Consider the following 17,699-nt stretch of genomic DNA (forward strand, 5'->3'; position numbering starts at 1 on the left):
ATAGATTAATAGTAGTTTACAATATTAAAGGTGCACTATTTACATTTTCTGGTTGTGGGGTACGTCACATGGGTGGTAACGCTTTGAATGTTCCACTGGCATTAAATTGACCTCTCTCCGTACAGATGATGCAGCCAATTCAAGTCACAATTCAGCTCACATTAAGGATGCATGTTTTTAAATTGTTTGATTTATTTTTCTTCTTTTGTTATAAAAAGTCATAAATTACAATCCAGGAGCAATCCAGGAAAAGCAGGCAAAGCAAAGGGACAAAAGAAACGTAACTGATTCAAAACATTAAAATTACCATTAAAAATTAAGTTGGGGTTTACCTTGTTCGAACAATTACTTTATTTCAGCTCAGATCAGAGAGTTGCTGAGCTGATGTGACCCAGAATATGAAGCCCAGTTGAAAAATAGTGAGATTAATATTGTGCAGGCCTTACAGTCTGGCAGAAGACAGACAGTTGAGTCATTTGGGGGAGATGGATAATCCTTGGGTGAAATGTGTTCTTACAACATGGAAGGAGCTAATCAAAACATACAAACTAAAAAAAATATATTAAAATCTTAAATTGGTTGGCTTTTGATCAAAATGTCACACCTAACAGCAAATACTCAATATTTAAAGTCTGGACAACAAAATATATACAGTTTTTTTTTACCAGGCTGTAAAGGAGAATCATTTGAACAGATTTGATGAGTTTAAAAAAATCCTTTGGCTTGGGCAAACAGGACTGTTAAAGGTATTTACAATTAAGGAGTTATAACCAAGAAATGAAAAAGAATGATGACCATCATAGCCTTTGGACTGAAATGGTTATTAAAGCTTATAAGTCAGAACTTTAAGTAATTTAATTATACAATATAAATTGTATAAATGTATATCTGGGCAGTCACTCTACTGATTACATTAAGGTTAAATGGGAAAGAGAGGATCACTTTGATGAAGAATGGGAAAGTATATGTACATCTGTAAAATGAACCACATGATCACATGTTTGGAGGGAATTCTGTTGGAAAAGTGTGTCCCATTTCTTTATAACTCCATGTGAGTGTCCATTACACACAGGGAAATGCGGTGTATAATGGGCTGTTGGAGAGGCTGTGGCAGCCAGGAGGCAAACCACTATCACGTGTTTTGGGATTGTCCTGTTGTTCACAAATATTGGACTGAGATCAACAAAGCCTTAGAGACAATTTATGACATCACCATTCCAATGGATTTCAGAGCTATGTGTTTGAGCCTCAGGACTCCTGCCACGGACATGGACGACACAAAATGCACTGACAATCACTGGACTGACTTAGTATTGGACATACGTAAAATGGATTACAGACAGATTTGACTGACTGTGAACTAAATGTGTCATTTACTTTGGGTTCTGTGTGCTATGATTTGTCTTTTTTGTTCATTTTTAGTTGTTGTGGGATGTCTGCTTATTTTGGTTCATGTCTACGCTCTCTGTTTTTTATTGTTTTGCTATGTTTTCTTTTGTAATATATTTTTGGGGGGAAAAGAATAAAAAAAAAGATTTCTTTCTGATTATGCCATCATCATTTAAACTATCTTCAAGGTCTAGAAATCAGATAATAGCAATGCTCATAATATGACCTATTATAATATCAATATACACATACACGTAATAAAATACATATGAATAAAAATAAGTATGGAAAACATTTATCACTGCACAGGTTGTGAAATAAATGTAAGTGTTTATCATAATCCTCGCTGAGCCCTTTTAATTGTGTGCTCTGTGATGGATACACTCGCCTGTGTTTGCATAGCCAATGTGGTACTGCGCATAAGTTTACACAAACCCCCGTGAAATATTTGCACCGCCCCTCCTCTGGCTCATATGATAATGAGTGTTATTTTATCTTCTGTCAAATGAACAAACAGCCATCCCACAAACAAACAAGCGGCAGAGGACAAAGGCATGTCATGAGTGTGCTTGTGCTGATGACCTCCTGTGGTGAACGTCTAAATTATTCGTTACCATGAAATCAGGAGCACTGTGAACTCTTCTCCAAACGGCATTATTTATTTGCACCACAATATTCACAAGGAAATTCAAATGTCAAACTGAAGGGAACAGAAGGGAAATAATTTATGTATGCCCAAATATTACTTTGGACACAATTGTTTCACTTTTTTTGTATATTTTTACACCACAAAGGCTGTTATAAGAAATAGTATTGATGTCCCACACAAACAAACAAACAAACAAACAAACAAACAAACAGACAGACAGACAGACAAACAAACATTTACTGTATATAATTAACAGCCCGTTTATGAAGTGAAGAATTTAAGCCTTACATTTTAAGGCCTTTAAATTAGATGTCGTGTTCTTTTTCAGGTAAATGCTGAATTACTCTCTAAAGATTTCCTATAGAATTACTGAAAATTTAAAACATTTAGTTTCAAAAATCTTTTAATATTTTTTTCATTTAGATTAAACAACATTATGAGTCAAAGAAATTTCAATGTCCTTTATGTCCATTCTGTTTATAGCCAATGCAGGGTCCAGAACACGTGTCGAAGGAGCACTTATGCGTTACTAAAACTCCTTTTAAATGTGAGTAACTGAGCTTTGGATTACATACAAATACTATGTGGTTACAGTTAGCTTTCCAAAAGACCTAACATTGTTTTGTAAACAAACAACAAATCAAATGTTGCTCTAGGTTTATTCTGTACAAACAAGCCAAGCCGAAAGAATGAGTTAAGAACACATTTAGAAGCAAGTCTCTTATAGTAAAGCAGAAGTTATATTCCTATAAATGTCTCAAAATGAAAGCAAAGACACTTAAAACAAAGTATAGCAATCATACTCAAATAGACTACAATAGAGTACACAACACTACATATGCAGAACTCAATGGGTAACTTTAAATGATGCCTATAATTTACAAGTTTGTAGCGCACTTTTAAGCACCAAACCCAGGTCTGGAGTAATTCTATGTAAGTCCCTATATGAGCAAGTTACACAGCATTTGAAAATAATTACAGTAAAAATACATTTTAATTATAGTAAGCAATGTATCATGAGAAATATGTATAAAATAGCTTGACAATAATCATTTGTTATCTCGTTCTATCAATGAGATGTAATGTCACTTTGCTCCACACTGCAAGGGATCAAAATAGATATCACAGAGTAAGAAAACGCTTTCCATACAAATCCAACTGTAGAAACATTATACTAAGTTCTTGCTATTGTTAAAGTCCCAAAAGAAGCCAAAAATTAAATGCACTTTTCCAATCTTTTTCACTGCCTCAAATACATGATTATTATAAAATGATCGCAGTTAAGACTTTCTATCATGACAGAAGGCCGATGTCGGACGTTTTGGTAAAAGACATACAGATATCCTATTGACGTACACATTCTAAATACAGCTTTACGTGTGGAGATCTACGTCTATGTCAGGACCGTCTGATCCAAAAACATCCACATAGTTGTTGTTCCCAGCAGCCTTCATTTAGAACAATCATGTCATAATACAAAGCACAAAGTCAGATCCTTTTCTTGCACTAGTTTGATTTTAAAGATGCATTACGTAACTTTTATGGAGGAGGGTTCAACATCTGTTTGTTTCCTTGAAGACACTATTGCTTTGCTTAAAAGGTTCCAACGTATGGCATTACATTTTTCTTCATGGGGCTACGTTACAGGTCAGATTTGTGGAGAGGTGAGCCAGTTCACAGTAAGAATGCACAATCATCAAGGTGTATTTGCACACTGTAAATGTATTTATTTATGTATTTCACATTTATTTTACCAGGTAAGAACTAGTTGAGATTGAGACCTCTTTTTCAAGGGTGGGGCAAAGTGAAAATGTAGCTGCGCCAAAATCATTAAAAACATTTACACATTTAAGAGAGACATTTAAGTAAAAAGAGAATCTACCTTTAAAAGCTCAGACAATATATACCAAAATAGCTGTAATTTTTATTCCCTCTATTACTCTGTAATTAATGCTAGAAAGATCATGTTTAATGCCTTACAGTGGAATATTTTAGGCAAAGCAATATCATCTCCATGGAGACAAGCAGGTGTCGGACTGCTCCAGAAGGGTTACATAGTGTATCTTTAAAAGGCGCTGTTCAAAAACAAAATCACAAAATCTAATTTTGCAAAAATTGAAAATGTCACTTATTTTGTGGCTAAAAGTGATGAATTTCATAAGTAATTCTTCTCTCTGAACTGGGCAGCTGCATGCCACACAATGCCTGAACGCAGGCATAGGCAACATGGTTTTATTGCTTGAATATCACAAGAGGCCTTGGAGGTTGAGGCCGTGTTCACACTCATCTTTGTTTGATCTTAATTTTGGCCATAGTTTAGTTCTGGGTGTAGTCCTGGTTCTGATTTGGTGTGTGGAAGTGTGAACGCAACCTGAAAGTCACAGTAAATAGATTAGCGTATGAAGACTTGTCGTTGTGTAGATGTGTTTTTGTGTAGCTTGCATTTAGTTCACTAACCCTGATCCTAATTATAAGCATTGTCGTTAATTACTTAATGCAGATATGATTAATTATCATTTCAAACTTGAAATGCTTCTAAGTACAGACTTCTACTGCCAAAATCTGCTAAAATGTACAAATCCCACGGGTGCACGCTTATTACATCATCATTAGGCGCCTTGTTCTTTTTCTGGAGGGAGAAGGAACAACAACTACATGAACCCTTTTGTCGCCCGCACATGAACCAGAGTGCTCGTCCCAGGTTATACCCGTGTGGTGGAGTGGGTGCTGGGCAGGCCCGTGGAGCTGTACCCGGCGGGGAACGTGCTGTAGGGGCTCATACTGGACAGGCCCATGAGCGAGTTGGGGATCATGGTGATGTTATTGGGTGTCATCAGTGGAATGTCATCGGGCGAGCGCCGTTGTCCCAGAGAGTAGTCCAGACTGGGCGACACGTGGATGGGGTTGTGCAGAGCCTCACACTGGTTCCTCTGTTGGGAAGATAAGGTCTCATCCACTGTATTGGTGTGGCTCACGTTGTTGCCCTTGCTATCCCGCTGCGGACTGGCCTGCTGGGACGTGTCCTGCCGGCTGCGCTTGTCCTTGCGATAGTAGAGGGCGGCGAACGCGAGGACATTGAGGAAAAGCAGGGATGCGCCGACTGCGATAGTGACACTCAGCTCTGTGGAGTAATCTCTGGGGTTGGGCATGATCAGCGGGCCCATCTCTCTGCTCCCATCCGCGTTATGGGCCGTGGACACTGCGGGGCGTCCAGTCACCCCTGCCCTCTTGCCATTGGATTGGGTCGGGTCAAGTGGTGTGACTTTGGTGGTGGTGGAGGAGTAGTGGAACATGTCGTGGAGGTTGTACAGGTGTGGGACCAGGTGTTTCCAGAAGGCCACCTTGGTAGCGCGGTAGTGGTCTCGAATGCGAGGTTTCAGCCCAATGTGCAAGTACAGCTGGTCGTATGGGTCGTACTTAGACCAGGCCACTTCCTCAAAGCGGTTGGCCTTGGTGTGGATGAACTTGGTGTCCTGGGGAACTGGTTTATTAGGATCCCTACAAAAAGGCAACAAAAACAAGAAAGATAAAGATGCGTACAATAAAAGTGCGTGAAAATAAGCAGTGTATTAGAAAATAATGTAATAACAGAGGTAATTCCTCGAGGCTCACCATGTCTCTTTCACAAGCGAATGACCCCACTGAGACCTTTGACTTCCCACAATGTTGGACAATAGCCCCTCTTATGCACTTACACTAATCAAAACTTGAAGCTAAAACAACATTTGGTATTATTATGAAATATTGAAACATTTACATTCCCATGCAAACACAACATAAATGATAACCATGTAAACATGACTAATCTCAGGCTTAATTTAAAGGTAATTTTAAACATTAATCTTTGACTATAAATCACATGGCAGCCTTGTGCCTCGCACAGAGGACCAAACCTCTTAATAGGTTATGCAAAGTGTCATATAGTTTCCAAAGCTTTAAAATGTTATGCAAATCCTTGTAAATGGCAGCAGGATGGATCGCCCCTAAAAAGTCTATGCATTTAACCTGACCTTAATACTAATCAAATAGTTTATTCTGTCTATTAAATTAAACTATAAAGATGTGGTTTAATGGGCTAAAATGTAATGTTCCCAAAATAGAGTAGTACAGATTTTAGGAGGTCTTAGTGAGACCAATAGAGGCCATTAAAAAGAGTGTCTGCACACCTCAGATGTGTTTGTGCCTTTATAATAAACCTAATTTATAGACTTTTTATGTTTAAGAAGTTTCATAAAGTGAACTAATTACAAGAACCTCGCTCACCACTTTCTGTGTGAACTAGAGGGAGAAGAGAGAGAATAAGGCCGTGACAGTTCAGACTGCTCTTAATTAGGAGCAAGACTTTGGGCCGAGTCGAGTAGTCTTTTAATCAGGGCAATAAAAGGAGGGTACATCTGAGGTGGGACAGCTTGACAGAAAGAAGGCTGCTCTGGCCAGGTTAGATTTAGAATGCCAATAAAGCAGCCATTTTTAGGCCAGAATGTGACTCAAAGGCAACAATTTGTTTTACTCTGAGGTGGAAGAAACCAATTACAACTCATACAAATTCTGTGATTAAGTATGTGTACTTCTCCCGTACGTAATTCGAAATACATTTTACTTACTGAATCTAATCTCATCTCACTACATTTTTTGTATTAATTTCTACTCACCCGCTCTTGGCGAAGTTGGTCCAGTAGGTCATGACCACGGCACTGAGCATGATGTCGTTCCTGGAGAAGTTGCAGGGGAACAGGTCAGTGGGGCCAACCATTGGGATCCCAAACACATAGGGCACCTCATCCCCATGGGCAGAGTCCGACCACACGGGCTTCATCAGGCTCTGACAGTGGTGGTAAAAGGCGTAAAAGTAAGTGGGCGAACCGTAGCGAGCGTGGAGATCAGCCGTCACCACTGAAGGCTCCACCCACTGATGATCGGTGAAGAGGGCCACCAGAGTCTTCCTCCTGGTCTCGGGGTTGTCCTTGTCTGCCCAATCTGTGTACATGAATTTAATAGTCTCTCTCAATGTGTCTTTACCTTCAGGATAGCCATACAAGCTGTCCACAAAGTCTGACACGGCAAAGTCAAAGTCGCTCCCGGAAACGCCGTCCTCCAGGTCCATTACATTCTCCACGAACCGCAGCCCCTCCCCCTGGTTCACCCCCAGCATGATGTCGTAGTTCAGAAACTCGCCCTGCTCCATCAGGATCTCGGGGTCGTCAGGGATCACGTCTCCGTCGATGACCGGGCCAAAAGCCACGCGGTATCGGGCCGGCTGGATGTCCTGCTCCACCAGTTCTTTAGCGCTCTTCTTCTGCAGGCACGACACCATGTCCACGGTGTCCAGGACGTTGCAGCCCACTCGCTCGGCCAGCATGCGGGTGTACTTGACTGGCTGGTAGTTGACGGCCCAGCTGGACAGGGCAGAACCGCTCTGGATGATGGCTCGGTGGAACAGCCCTGGGACAAAACACATAGGACAGAGAACAGATGTTGGAGGAATGTGTTCAGTGGATTTAGAGCCCAGGGCACAAAGCCACCACCGGACAACAATATGAATTAGATTAAAGATTGTGCTTACGTTAATCATAAATTATGGGGAGTTTTGCTTCCTGCTTAATATAAAATCTGCAAGTTAAGTTTGGTGGACCAATTCCCTAAAGAACAATTCCATGATTCTTTTTGGCATCACAAGCATCACAAATATTTAATTAACAACAATAAAGTCAAGTTGGGACAATAGTTAACATGAACGCTACTTACACAGACTTTTGATCAGCGCTCTTGTCCAATTATTATTATTATTATTTTAAATTGTTTTCCTTTTTAATTGAAATATCAAAAGCGTATTTCAGAAACTACTTTTTTCCCTCACTCAATCTTTATAACCAATTGACAGATTTGGGGTTACAAAATGAACATTTCAATCCTTTTGATAAAAACTAATTACCATGACTTTAGATTCTCCATTTTGAATTCCTAATGAAGTCATGCTTGTCTTATCATAACATACAGCCAGACAGCTTTCCCCTCATTGATAATCTGAACTGAATCCAAAGTTTGTTCTGCACTAATTTTAGCCAACACGTGATGGATTTGGAATATACATTAGGGAAGAGCAGCCAACTGCTTTGGTTGAGGCAAAGCCGGTCTGTAATGCAGTCTAGAGAGCGAACGAGCAGCTAATGGGATGTTGGCCTCTTCCTTTGTTAGTTTGACGATAAAAAGTGGCAAAAGACGGGCTGTTTTTGCTTGATCCGCTTATTGGATTGAGGAGCCAAGAATGAATCACTAGATATAACATGAGCTTGCTTGCCGAATAGGGATCAATTTGCAGAGTTGTTTTATTAACGAACCTCAAAAGCAAGCATTGCCATTACATACACAGACACAAAATTGTTGCTGTAAATTGGTTATGTCTGTACAGTAGCGTCAAGAGCAGGGCAATTTTGGGGGAAAGAAAATTGCAATTTGTCACGCAATTATTTTTCCTCTGCATCATTCGGTACTCATCAAGCACTAAATATACAACTCCATAGAGGCAAACGGATAATCCACAGACAAAATGACACACAATAAAAACTAACGTTGTGAGGTGTTTAAAAAAAAAAAGTTAAAAATAAATAACCTGTTTTGTCAGTATTTTTGATTTATTGTGATTTTAAAGTTCCTCAGCATTTGATTTCAATGCTAAGGAATTGATTTTGACACCAACATAATATAAACAAGTTTATTCTAAATACTAGAATGCAATTTTCAGCACTAAATAATAGTAGTTGCTGTAGTATTACCATGTTGTCTAATAATAGATCAAGAGAGACCATTCTAAAATCATTCAGGAACAGTCAAATGTTGTGCTGTTTATTGAATCAATGTTTGTTCAAATGCCTGTTTTTGATGCTAGTTTTAGTATAATTTAATATCTGGGCATTGTTTTTTGCTAACCTTCCTCTGTATAGTCTCATGTACACAGGTAACTCCATATTGTAAGGACACAACACACTGGTTGTATTGCTTGTGCTGCGCAGAGAAGTGCTTGCTTGGATTGCGTTAAGCCATATCAGACACAGGGTTAAAAAAAACAGGGGACAGTGTCACTTTCTCCCTACTTCTCTGTCATTTATTTTACATTTTTAGGGCAGCGAGTGAGCCAGCCAACTTCAAAGACTGCCTGAGGTCTTGAAGGCATCGTCAAATACCAAATACGCTCGAAAGTTGAAGCTGCATGCAAGGACAGCGATTGATACAGCACAAGCTTTTCTGCTCTGCCTGTGATTTTGTGTCCTGTATCAATAAGGAAAGTAGGGCAATAAGACTACAAGATAGGAGCCCCAATTCCCACTGCACCACCTATATGTAACTGTGCAGCTTTGAGGTCGTCTCTCACCAAGTTCAAAGGCAGATTTTCACTTGCATAACACATACTAAAAATAAAATAGATTTGTTAAATTTCTTAAATAAGTGAGAATCTGCAAACGACTGTGGCACCAAGCTAACATGACTTTGACTACACTGCAACGAGGAAGAAGACTCTGTGGATAGTGGCCTGTCTATAAAGAGAAAGGTTGATTAGTCTGGAAGTACAATAGAGAATAGATAAGCAGTGAATCCAGATACAACCTACAATGTAATTTGGATATCTTCTTGTAAATCTGTGGTCGCTACAGTGATATGTCAGCAAATTGGCCTTACCTTCCGAGTGATGCGACAGCGTCAGCAGACTGACACAGGACGCTCCAATCCCAGACCCAAACACTGTTATTCGATTAGGGTCTCCTCCGAAATAACCAATGTTTTTACTGATCCAGCGCAAGGCCTGAATCTGGTCCAAGAGTCCGTAATTGCCTTTAGCTGCCTGGTCTCCCGTACTGAGGAAACCTGGGGTGAATACACACACACACACACACACACACACACAAACACACACAAACACACACAAACACACACACACACGCACACACGCACACACAATGAGAGATAATAATACAGTGAGCTGAAGATCTGTAGTGCACTGCCACCGCTTTGATCTACACTTGTAGCCCGGCAGGATATCTGAATTAACTGACACGATTCATCCTCAGGTGCAAAATCTGGAAATCTCCCACAGTGTCCTGACAACTTGAGTCCTTGTAAAAGCTTCAATGCAGCAGCAGCGGCAGTGGCGATGTGGCCCAAAGGAAACTCTTTATATAGCAACCTTTTAACAACAAGCGGAACACTCACGTATAGACGAATAAATCTGTGTTTGTTGATGGATTTTGTATAAATATGCAGGTCACAGGTTCTCACTTGGATTGTATTCCCTTGTCTAGTCTCATTCTAACAAGGCATTGCTTCAGAATCCTTAATGAGACGAGAAACAAAGTAGACTTGACCTTGCTTTCTCCACACTGCATCCTGCTTTTACCAGATTTATTTTTTTGCAATAACATTAGGCAGTGCTGTCTAGATTAGATACATTCTTGTGGAAAAAAGAAGATAAATTGTGGTTTCAGGCTGTGTGTGCCACAAGGACAGACTGTGACAGACTTGAGATGACATATGTATGCAAATCATAACTACTCAATGGTGCAAAGATGGTCTACCTAGTGTACCTATATCAAATCGAGCCATATTTCTTTCAAGAATCTTTGTTTTATGGCCCCCCTTGGAGAAAAAACAAGTGGCAATTAATGGCGATTATATTTTATCTCCTCACTAAAAGCCCCATTTGGAACGCTGTTAAAAGATAGCAAGTAGGGACACAGTGGCATCACCTAATATGCCGATCCGGTAGTTGAGCGTGACGACAACAACGTTCCCGTAGCTGGCCAGGACACTCCCATCCATCATGTTGCCCGTGCCCTCCATATAGGAGCCTCCGTGGATGTACACCATCACCGGCCGCGCTTCTGAGTCCCTTATATCTGCAACGTCAACACACGCAGACACACACAGACGAGCTGAGCAAACAACTGCAGCGGCCACAGAAATGAAATGGGGAATTAACAAAGCGCAGAAGTTTATGTCCCCTGCGTAGAGTATACGAGCTTGTTTTTCGCAAAGATACCTTACCGCTCAAGGTGAGACACGCTTGTGGTTTAAAAGCTGTAACGGTACAATGGACTAGGGGAGCGAGGGAAGTACTCGGTGGCAGAATAAATGGCTACGTGTCTATTTTTGCACTCCATAAAAGAGAAGCAGTCGAGTGTGTTGTTGTTCACCACATCTGGAGCCTGTGCTCGTCATGATGAATATATGGATGCATATATGGATTCAAAATGAAACCGCAGAACTCGTACGCTAACAAGGCTTTAAGATAGGACGCCGCTGACAATGTTGAGTCGTTTGGCACTCGAAGTAACTCCTCGCGTCCTCGCACATATGAACTGTGTGTGAAGCTGATTCTCACCATACCAGCATCAAAATAGAGGCGCACTTGGAGTATAAACACTAAATATAGGACTATCTCTCCTAGCTAAATATTTTATACACAATATAATACATTATATAGATCAATTAAATGCAAATTCGTTAAAATACATACATACATACATATACATATTACGTCAAGTCTATTTACGAATTAGTGTTAGAAAAAAGAAGCAATAAAAGCGACAAAAGGTACCTTCAGATATATGTGTCTCTGCATGTGAGAAGGATGAGCCCTTTTTCTTGTGTGGTCCTGTATCAGATCAATGAAAAGAAAAAAAAAAAAAGCCACACAAATTGGTTAAATGTGTTCGTGTGAAAATACAGATTGGACAAATAAACAAGAAGTTATGAAAAATGTGTTGTGAAAAAGCGGGTCATCACAAAGAGTGTTATGTGAGGACCGTGAGGGGAGTTACCTTTAATTGGTTTATCATCCGTCGTTATATTGATTTGTGAGTCTTTACTTTGACTGGAGTAATAAATCTCTTTGGGTTTAATTTAGCTCAAGTGTGTAGCTTCTTCTTTTCAAGTACACACTCAACGATTATTGTTTTTTGTTAAAATATGTGTAAGAAACGTGATTGACAAAATGATTAGTATCCTTTTAGTCATGTTTTCTTTAGTTAAGTGCTGCTCAATAAAAGGGAAGAAGATATTTTTCCTTCTGTCTTCTGTCCTTCTGTCAAATCAAGATTGTTTTCAAAATTTTCTGAAAATGTTGTGTGCAAATTTGATAATAAAATGTTGGATAATGAAGGGTTCATTATCCAGGGATTGAACATAAAGTACAGTAAATGGATCCCTTAAAGTGGTCTTACTTTGTTTTTTAACAAAACAATATTACATTTATTGCTATTAGAGGTGGGAGATATGTTGAATAATGTTGGAGATATGCAACTTTAGAATATCAAAAAATGTACTATAAATAAAATTGACTTTCAAATCTTTCATACTAAATATATTAAGTGATAATACTGCAAATATGTAGTTAATTTTACGGTCCATTCACTTTTTGGGTGATACTCAGAAACACATTTACAGGCATCCTTTAGCTCATTTCTGGTTTATAAAATGATGATGTTGATAATACTTTTGTTAAAATATAGGCTACACCCTTTTGGCCTTTTCTCTTTTGTATGTTTACTGTGTTGTTGCTATGCTACCAGCCACGACAAAGAGAGGATCTGTGCCAGTTTGAGCTCTGTAAGTCTTTTTATTTGGACACTGAGCACTGATGAAGGGGTAATACTTCTTCAGAAAGCATGTGTAATCGGTGCACTGAGGTAACCTGGTTTTTAGATATGTTTGTCACCGCGCTAGATTAGCGTGGCAGCGCTAATCTCTCCAGACGTGCAAAATGTTCTCTCGCTGATTCACTTCACCCCCTTTTTAATAAACACAAGAATGTGAGCATGTATCTCCCCTTTTTATCGTCAAATCAGTGTTTTCTGTTTCGTATTATCCCAAAATATATCCTGAAATGCAGGGTAAGTAAAATCCAGGATAGACAGGCCTTGATTCTTGTATCCTGCTAATTGGCCCCAGCAGACACATTGTAAAATTCTCCTCGACTTAATAAAACACAAAAAAAATTATAATATGGGATTACCAGACAACATAAAACACCGTGCCACAAAGTATTACCAGCTAAATGAGTAATTGCTTATAATTAACTTTGATATGGAAAAAGTGACAGGCCGAAATGCTGGTCTCATCACTTTAAAAGCACAAAATTGTGTCTTAGTTTACATGCGCCGATAGTTCACCTACACCTTACCTCAGCAATATTTTTTCTACATGCTGAAGCTGAAATTTTGAGTCTATCTGGTTACTAAGACTAAGATAATGAATAATTATTCATTAGCAGATTGTTGTTTGGAGGGTTATGAAAGATGTGAAAATGTGAAGTCAGACACAACAGAGATGACCTTTTCAGTAGTAATCAAAACATCTGATTACTACAATATGTCAGGGTTTAACATTATAGTGTTTGAAGGGGAATGTTTCATTACATTTGGTTGAGGGTCAATAGTATTTGTATAATATGAGAAATAAATGTGTCTTTCCTGCATTGACAAAACACTTAGGACCTAAACCAAATTGAACATAAGCATAAACAAAACATAAACAATGTATGTTTAACATACACTAAACTTGTTCCCTAAGGCACAGACATATGATGATGTGAGGATGCTCGTGACACAGTGATAGCTCTGTTTGCCTAGATGCTCACCGTCCTCTGTAGGCGCGTAGACGTTGAGATACAGACAGTCCTCACTCTGGTCTTGGATGTAGGTGGCCACTATGTCCAGGTTGTAGGTGAACCATATTGGCATCATGATCTCTGGGACAGTATTGTGGATGTTTTGGGGACAGACTGGCATGAAGTGTGTGGCATTCCTGATTCCTGACCAGGATGAGGGCTGCTCAGGGGGCATAAAGCGCTTCTCGCCAATCGGTGGAGCAGCATATGGGACGCCTAGATACTGGTCAACGGGCCTGAGCACTTCACTGGGCACCGGGACCCTCAGTCCCCTTAGTTTCCCAAACTGAGTGGTCACGGTGGGGTAGAACTTTTGGCTTGTGGCCTTGGTGAAGGACCAGCAGGAGCACAGTATCCACCATAAGAGGGCGCAGTGGGTAATGGTCACTGTCCCATGTTGGTGCTGGGGCAGGTGTGCGGGCAACAGGTGATCTCGAAATGTAGCCAGCCACATGGTCAGGGGCAATATGACGCCCTCAGACAGTACAAATCACACTGAACAGTGGTCTTCACTTAACCGCTCTGCACTGGACTGGTCACATACACATCACCAAATATGTCCTTTATCAAATCCAAAGAGGCCGTTCGCTGCTCGCTTTTCATTGCAGTAAGTCCAAATCTATGAGGGAGAAAAAACATCAAAATGTCATCCTCATCAAATGCTGTATTTGAAATCTATATAGTGTAGTTTTAAAGGTTTTATGGCTCTTGGTCATGGTTAAAATAACATCACAATATTAATCTCAGGTTTAGATCTAATGTTTCATCAAGAGGTGGGATTTGGAAAGACAAACATCGTCTGTGGCGTTGCTCAGAATCGCACTGCTCGTGTCCTAGATGAATTACTAAGCAACACATTTCACAGCATAATCATTTTTGTGACAGGGGCTAATGCTAATTCTTTAACATTTATAAATTCAACTTTCTAAAGGAAGTGTAATGTTATGATGTTGGAGTGAATTTAAAAGCATCTTGAGATAAAAGGTTTTGGTGACCACTTTTCCTCTTATGCAAAACCAGCTTTAATATACACGAGGCAGCTAAAAGGGGACCTCCCCAGAAATAACAGTTAATTGTGCACCAAAGTACAATAGACTATTACACAAACTGCCCATTATTAATGCGCTGAGTCTTTTTGCTATTTAAGAGCTTGCTGTCTAAAGAGAATATAGTACATAAAGAACAAGCGGATCTAAGGGAACAACATCTGCATCATAAACTACTGTAATTGCAGGTTAATTGAGGAAAGACTTTTTCAGTACATTTGGGGAAGTAGTAATATGCTGCACCATTTTTCTCTTTAGCAGATTAAAAGACAGAGTGTCCTTAAACATTGCACCATATCCTTAGGGCAAAAGAGAAATACTATATTTGTTTTGCATTTGATAAAAACTCTTGTCTTTCTTCTCATCTACTGACACCTGTTAATACATTTTCACCCCGAATGTTTTTTCCTCTTTCTGCTCTGTTAGATGCCCTTGCTTTGGTAAATGCAAATATCTCTTCCCGTAATCACGCACACTGAGTTAAATGATTCCAAATAAAGCATCAGATGTGAGCTCACCCATGGAGAACATTGAGCAAACTAGATTGCGTTTTCTTTCCAATTAACCACCGTGTAACACATATTGTATTCACAGGTACCACTTGACGTCTGCAGTCTCACTTTCTCTGGCTCTGGCTCGTCAATGAAGAAAGCAAAACAAGCTTGTTAACCTAATCAGATTTATTGACAAGTGGTGCCTAAAGCATTGCCAAAGAATTGCCTCTTAAGAGAGCGGTTTCTATCCAAAGGGTGGGGGGGGGGGCTCTTTTCTGGCTAGTTTGAGTAAAAGAACAGAGCACATTGGTTCTGCAACATCTCAGATCCTTAAGTTAATTCAACAAATGCTGCACCGTTGTCTTCATTAATTAACACTTGGGAAAATTGCCACTCAAATGTAGGAGGGGCCTTTCCTGCTGTCTATTGTCTGACAATGATGAACAGCTTCCAAAACATTAAAATAGAAAAGATAGATTTCCCCCGTAGATTGGGGAATATTCACCGGTTTGGAACAGACACTTGCAATACATCATCATGCTTTACTGTTTTAAAGGGAGGAAATTCCCCCCATCTTAAAATGTGCTGCAAAATTGTTACAAAAATAAAATTAGCCAGATGCAAACTCTGTGGTGGACATTGCCAGTCACATTTGGTTACGCTCTCCCTTGCCTTAACAAGCAATCCTGTCAGAAAGAGGGAGACGGAAAATAAAAAAATGTGTGCCAGGGCTTCTGAAGATCAAAGAGGTGATATGAATTCTTAAAAGGAGGCGCTTTTCCTATTTTAAAATGCACATGAATTTGTTATGTTTCAACACATTTATGGCCAATGTAGACGGACACTTTTATTGTGAGCTGCTCCTTGTATAGATGTGGTTTTGACTGAAGCAGGCTGTAAAATATCCTTTAAGTGTGTAAGTGTGTAACTGTATGAACTGTGTGCACTGGGCTGGAGCAGGGCTTTTCTCCTTACACTCTGCTCAGGGACAGATGTGGATAAAAGCTTTATGGCTTGTACCAAATGGGGCACATAATTGAAGAGAGCCTCCATGATAAACTGCAACTTTTGGGGTACTTTAGCTTGGCAGTGCGTGCAATGTCTGCAAGTGTCTGTATCTGGAAGAAGTGAGATTTAACAATGTGTTTCACTGTCTGTCCTATGGGGATGTCCAACACTTTGTTCAATTAGGATATGACAGATTGGAAGCCAGTGAAATGATCATGCTCCACACTAAGCATCACTAACTACAAAGCTGCAGCATTGACAGCCACACGATTCTGCACTAATTCAGCACTAATAAAAATCTCTGGGACAACATCTTATCGATTGGCTGTGCTTGCCTGGGGGCCCTTAACATGAGAGCATTAGAGAGTGCGTCTGCATGTCACACTACAGCAATGGGCTCCCGTGTCCTTGTAATTCGTCTGATCCAAACAGTGGAAGAGGGATCCCCACATCAGCCCATTATAGTGATACAGTAACAAAGAGCAGATCACAGGTAGCAGGCAAACCAGAAATGATGTCAAAAAGGGATGCAAATGTGACCGGGTCTCAAAGAAAAATGCAAGCCACAGCCCAGATAACATCGACAAACTGCTGTAGCGGAGCCCACAAGCGCCGCTCCACGTTACCACAGATGCCTTTTTCATTTGGGTCTAAGACGGTGGAATAATAAAGGCAATGGGGCAAAAACAGCGATCCCACAAAAGCAACACATAAAACAGCGCAATGCCTTTACATTAGTCTCTAAGAGTGGAAGATTTAGCCCCGGTGTCTTTGATCAATCTACAGAGATTTGTCCCACGGTATAAACAGAATGATTAGGTTAAACACTCACCTGCTTTTACTGAAGCCCGTACGCGCTCCGTGTCCACATTTGCTCCATCGCATGCCCGTCACTTTCGATCCAGCGCGGATGGTGCGCGCAATATCTCCGAGGTTCCACTATCACACAGATCTTTTACTCTTATCTGCTGCTTTGCACAGTCTGTGTGCTTTGCGCATTCACGACGCCAAGGTCAGGAGCGCCATCGGTTTTAATGGAGCGCCCACCACAGGATCCGCACGGCGCCCACTGCCAGCGCGTTACTAGGCAACCACCGGGATACGCCAGTGCATTAAATTCAGACCGAACCACTGACAAAATCCTAATTTAGAAACCATTAACCAAACACCTTAACCCGGGACAGCAAGCTTTGCATCGCACGATGTGCCCAAAGCATCGCCCTGAGCCCACAAACAAGTGTCTTTATTCTCCAAGTGTGCAGCCTGCCCTGCATGGGGATGGGGTGCATGCGAGCAGCTTTATTTGCTCAATTAACAAAGGACTGCGAATACATCGCGTCTCGTAGCACAGTCCAAGCTTTTAGAAGGACCTTGGTATGAAAGAAAACTTCCATTATCCAAACTTCTCCCCAGTGGCCACAGAGTAGTCATTTTTCTATTTAAATATGAGCCCT

The 17,699-nt window shown here is 40.3% G+C and overlaps 1 protein-coding gene across 1 annotated transcript; it reads right to left on the reverse strand.

The window, feature by feature from the left end:
* Positions 1-2,423: 2,423 nt before the first annotated feature.
* On the reverse strand, positions 2,424-17,473 carry LOC140360912 (neuroligin-3-like). The gene is made up of 7 exons (XM_072446377.1): positions 17,078-17,473; positions 13,668-14,316; positions 11,628-11,684; positions 10,777-10,926; positions 9,713-9,898; positions 6,691-7,480; positions 2,424-5,536 (listed from the first exon to the last, which is right to left on the reverse strand). The coding sequence occupies exons 2-7, from the start codon at positions 14,149-14,151 to the stop codon at positions 4,741-4,743; spliced, it is 2,463 nt and encodes an 820-aa protein (XP_072302478.1). The 5' UTR covers positions 14,152-14,316; positions 17,078-17,473; the 3' UTR covers positions 2,424-4,740.
* Between the last annotated feature and the right edge of the window lie 226 nt (positions 17,474-17,699).

Source organism: Eucyclogobius newberryi, unplaced genomic scaffold (assembly GCF_026437365.1).
Source record: "Eucyclogobius newberryi isolate DKJ021-1_F unplaced genomic scaffold, fEucNew1.0.hap1 SCAF_15, whole genome shotgun sequence".
In the NCBI taxonomy this organism is placed as follows: Eukaryota; Metazoa; Chordata; class Actinopteri; order Gobiiformes; family Gobiidae; genus Eucyclogobius; species Eucyclogobius newberryi.

Bases quoted from the DNA above. Each gene is read 5' to 3' on its own strand.
- LOC140360912 (XM_072446377.1), bottom strand. From the start codon at position 14,151: ATGTGGCTGGCTACATTTCGAGATCACCTGTTGCCCGCACACCTGCCC. The intron at 10,927-11,627 runs GTACCTTTTGTC...TTGACGTTGCAG, and splicing joins AGAGACACATATATCTGAAG to ATATAAGGGACTCAGAAGCG. The intron at 9,899-10,776 runs GTGATGCCACTG...TATTCACCCCAG, and splicing joins CTACCGGATCGGCATATTAG to GTTTCCTCAGTACGGGAGAC.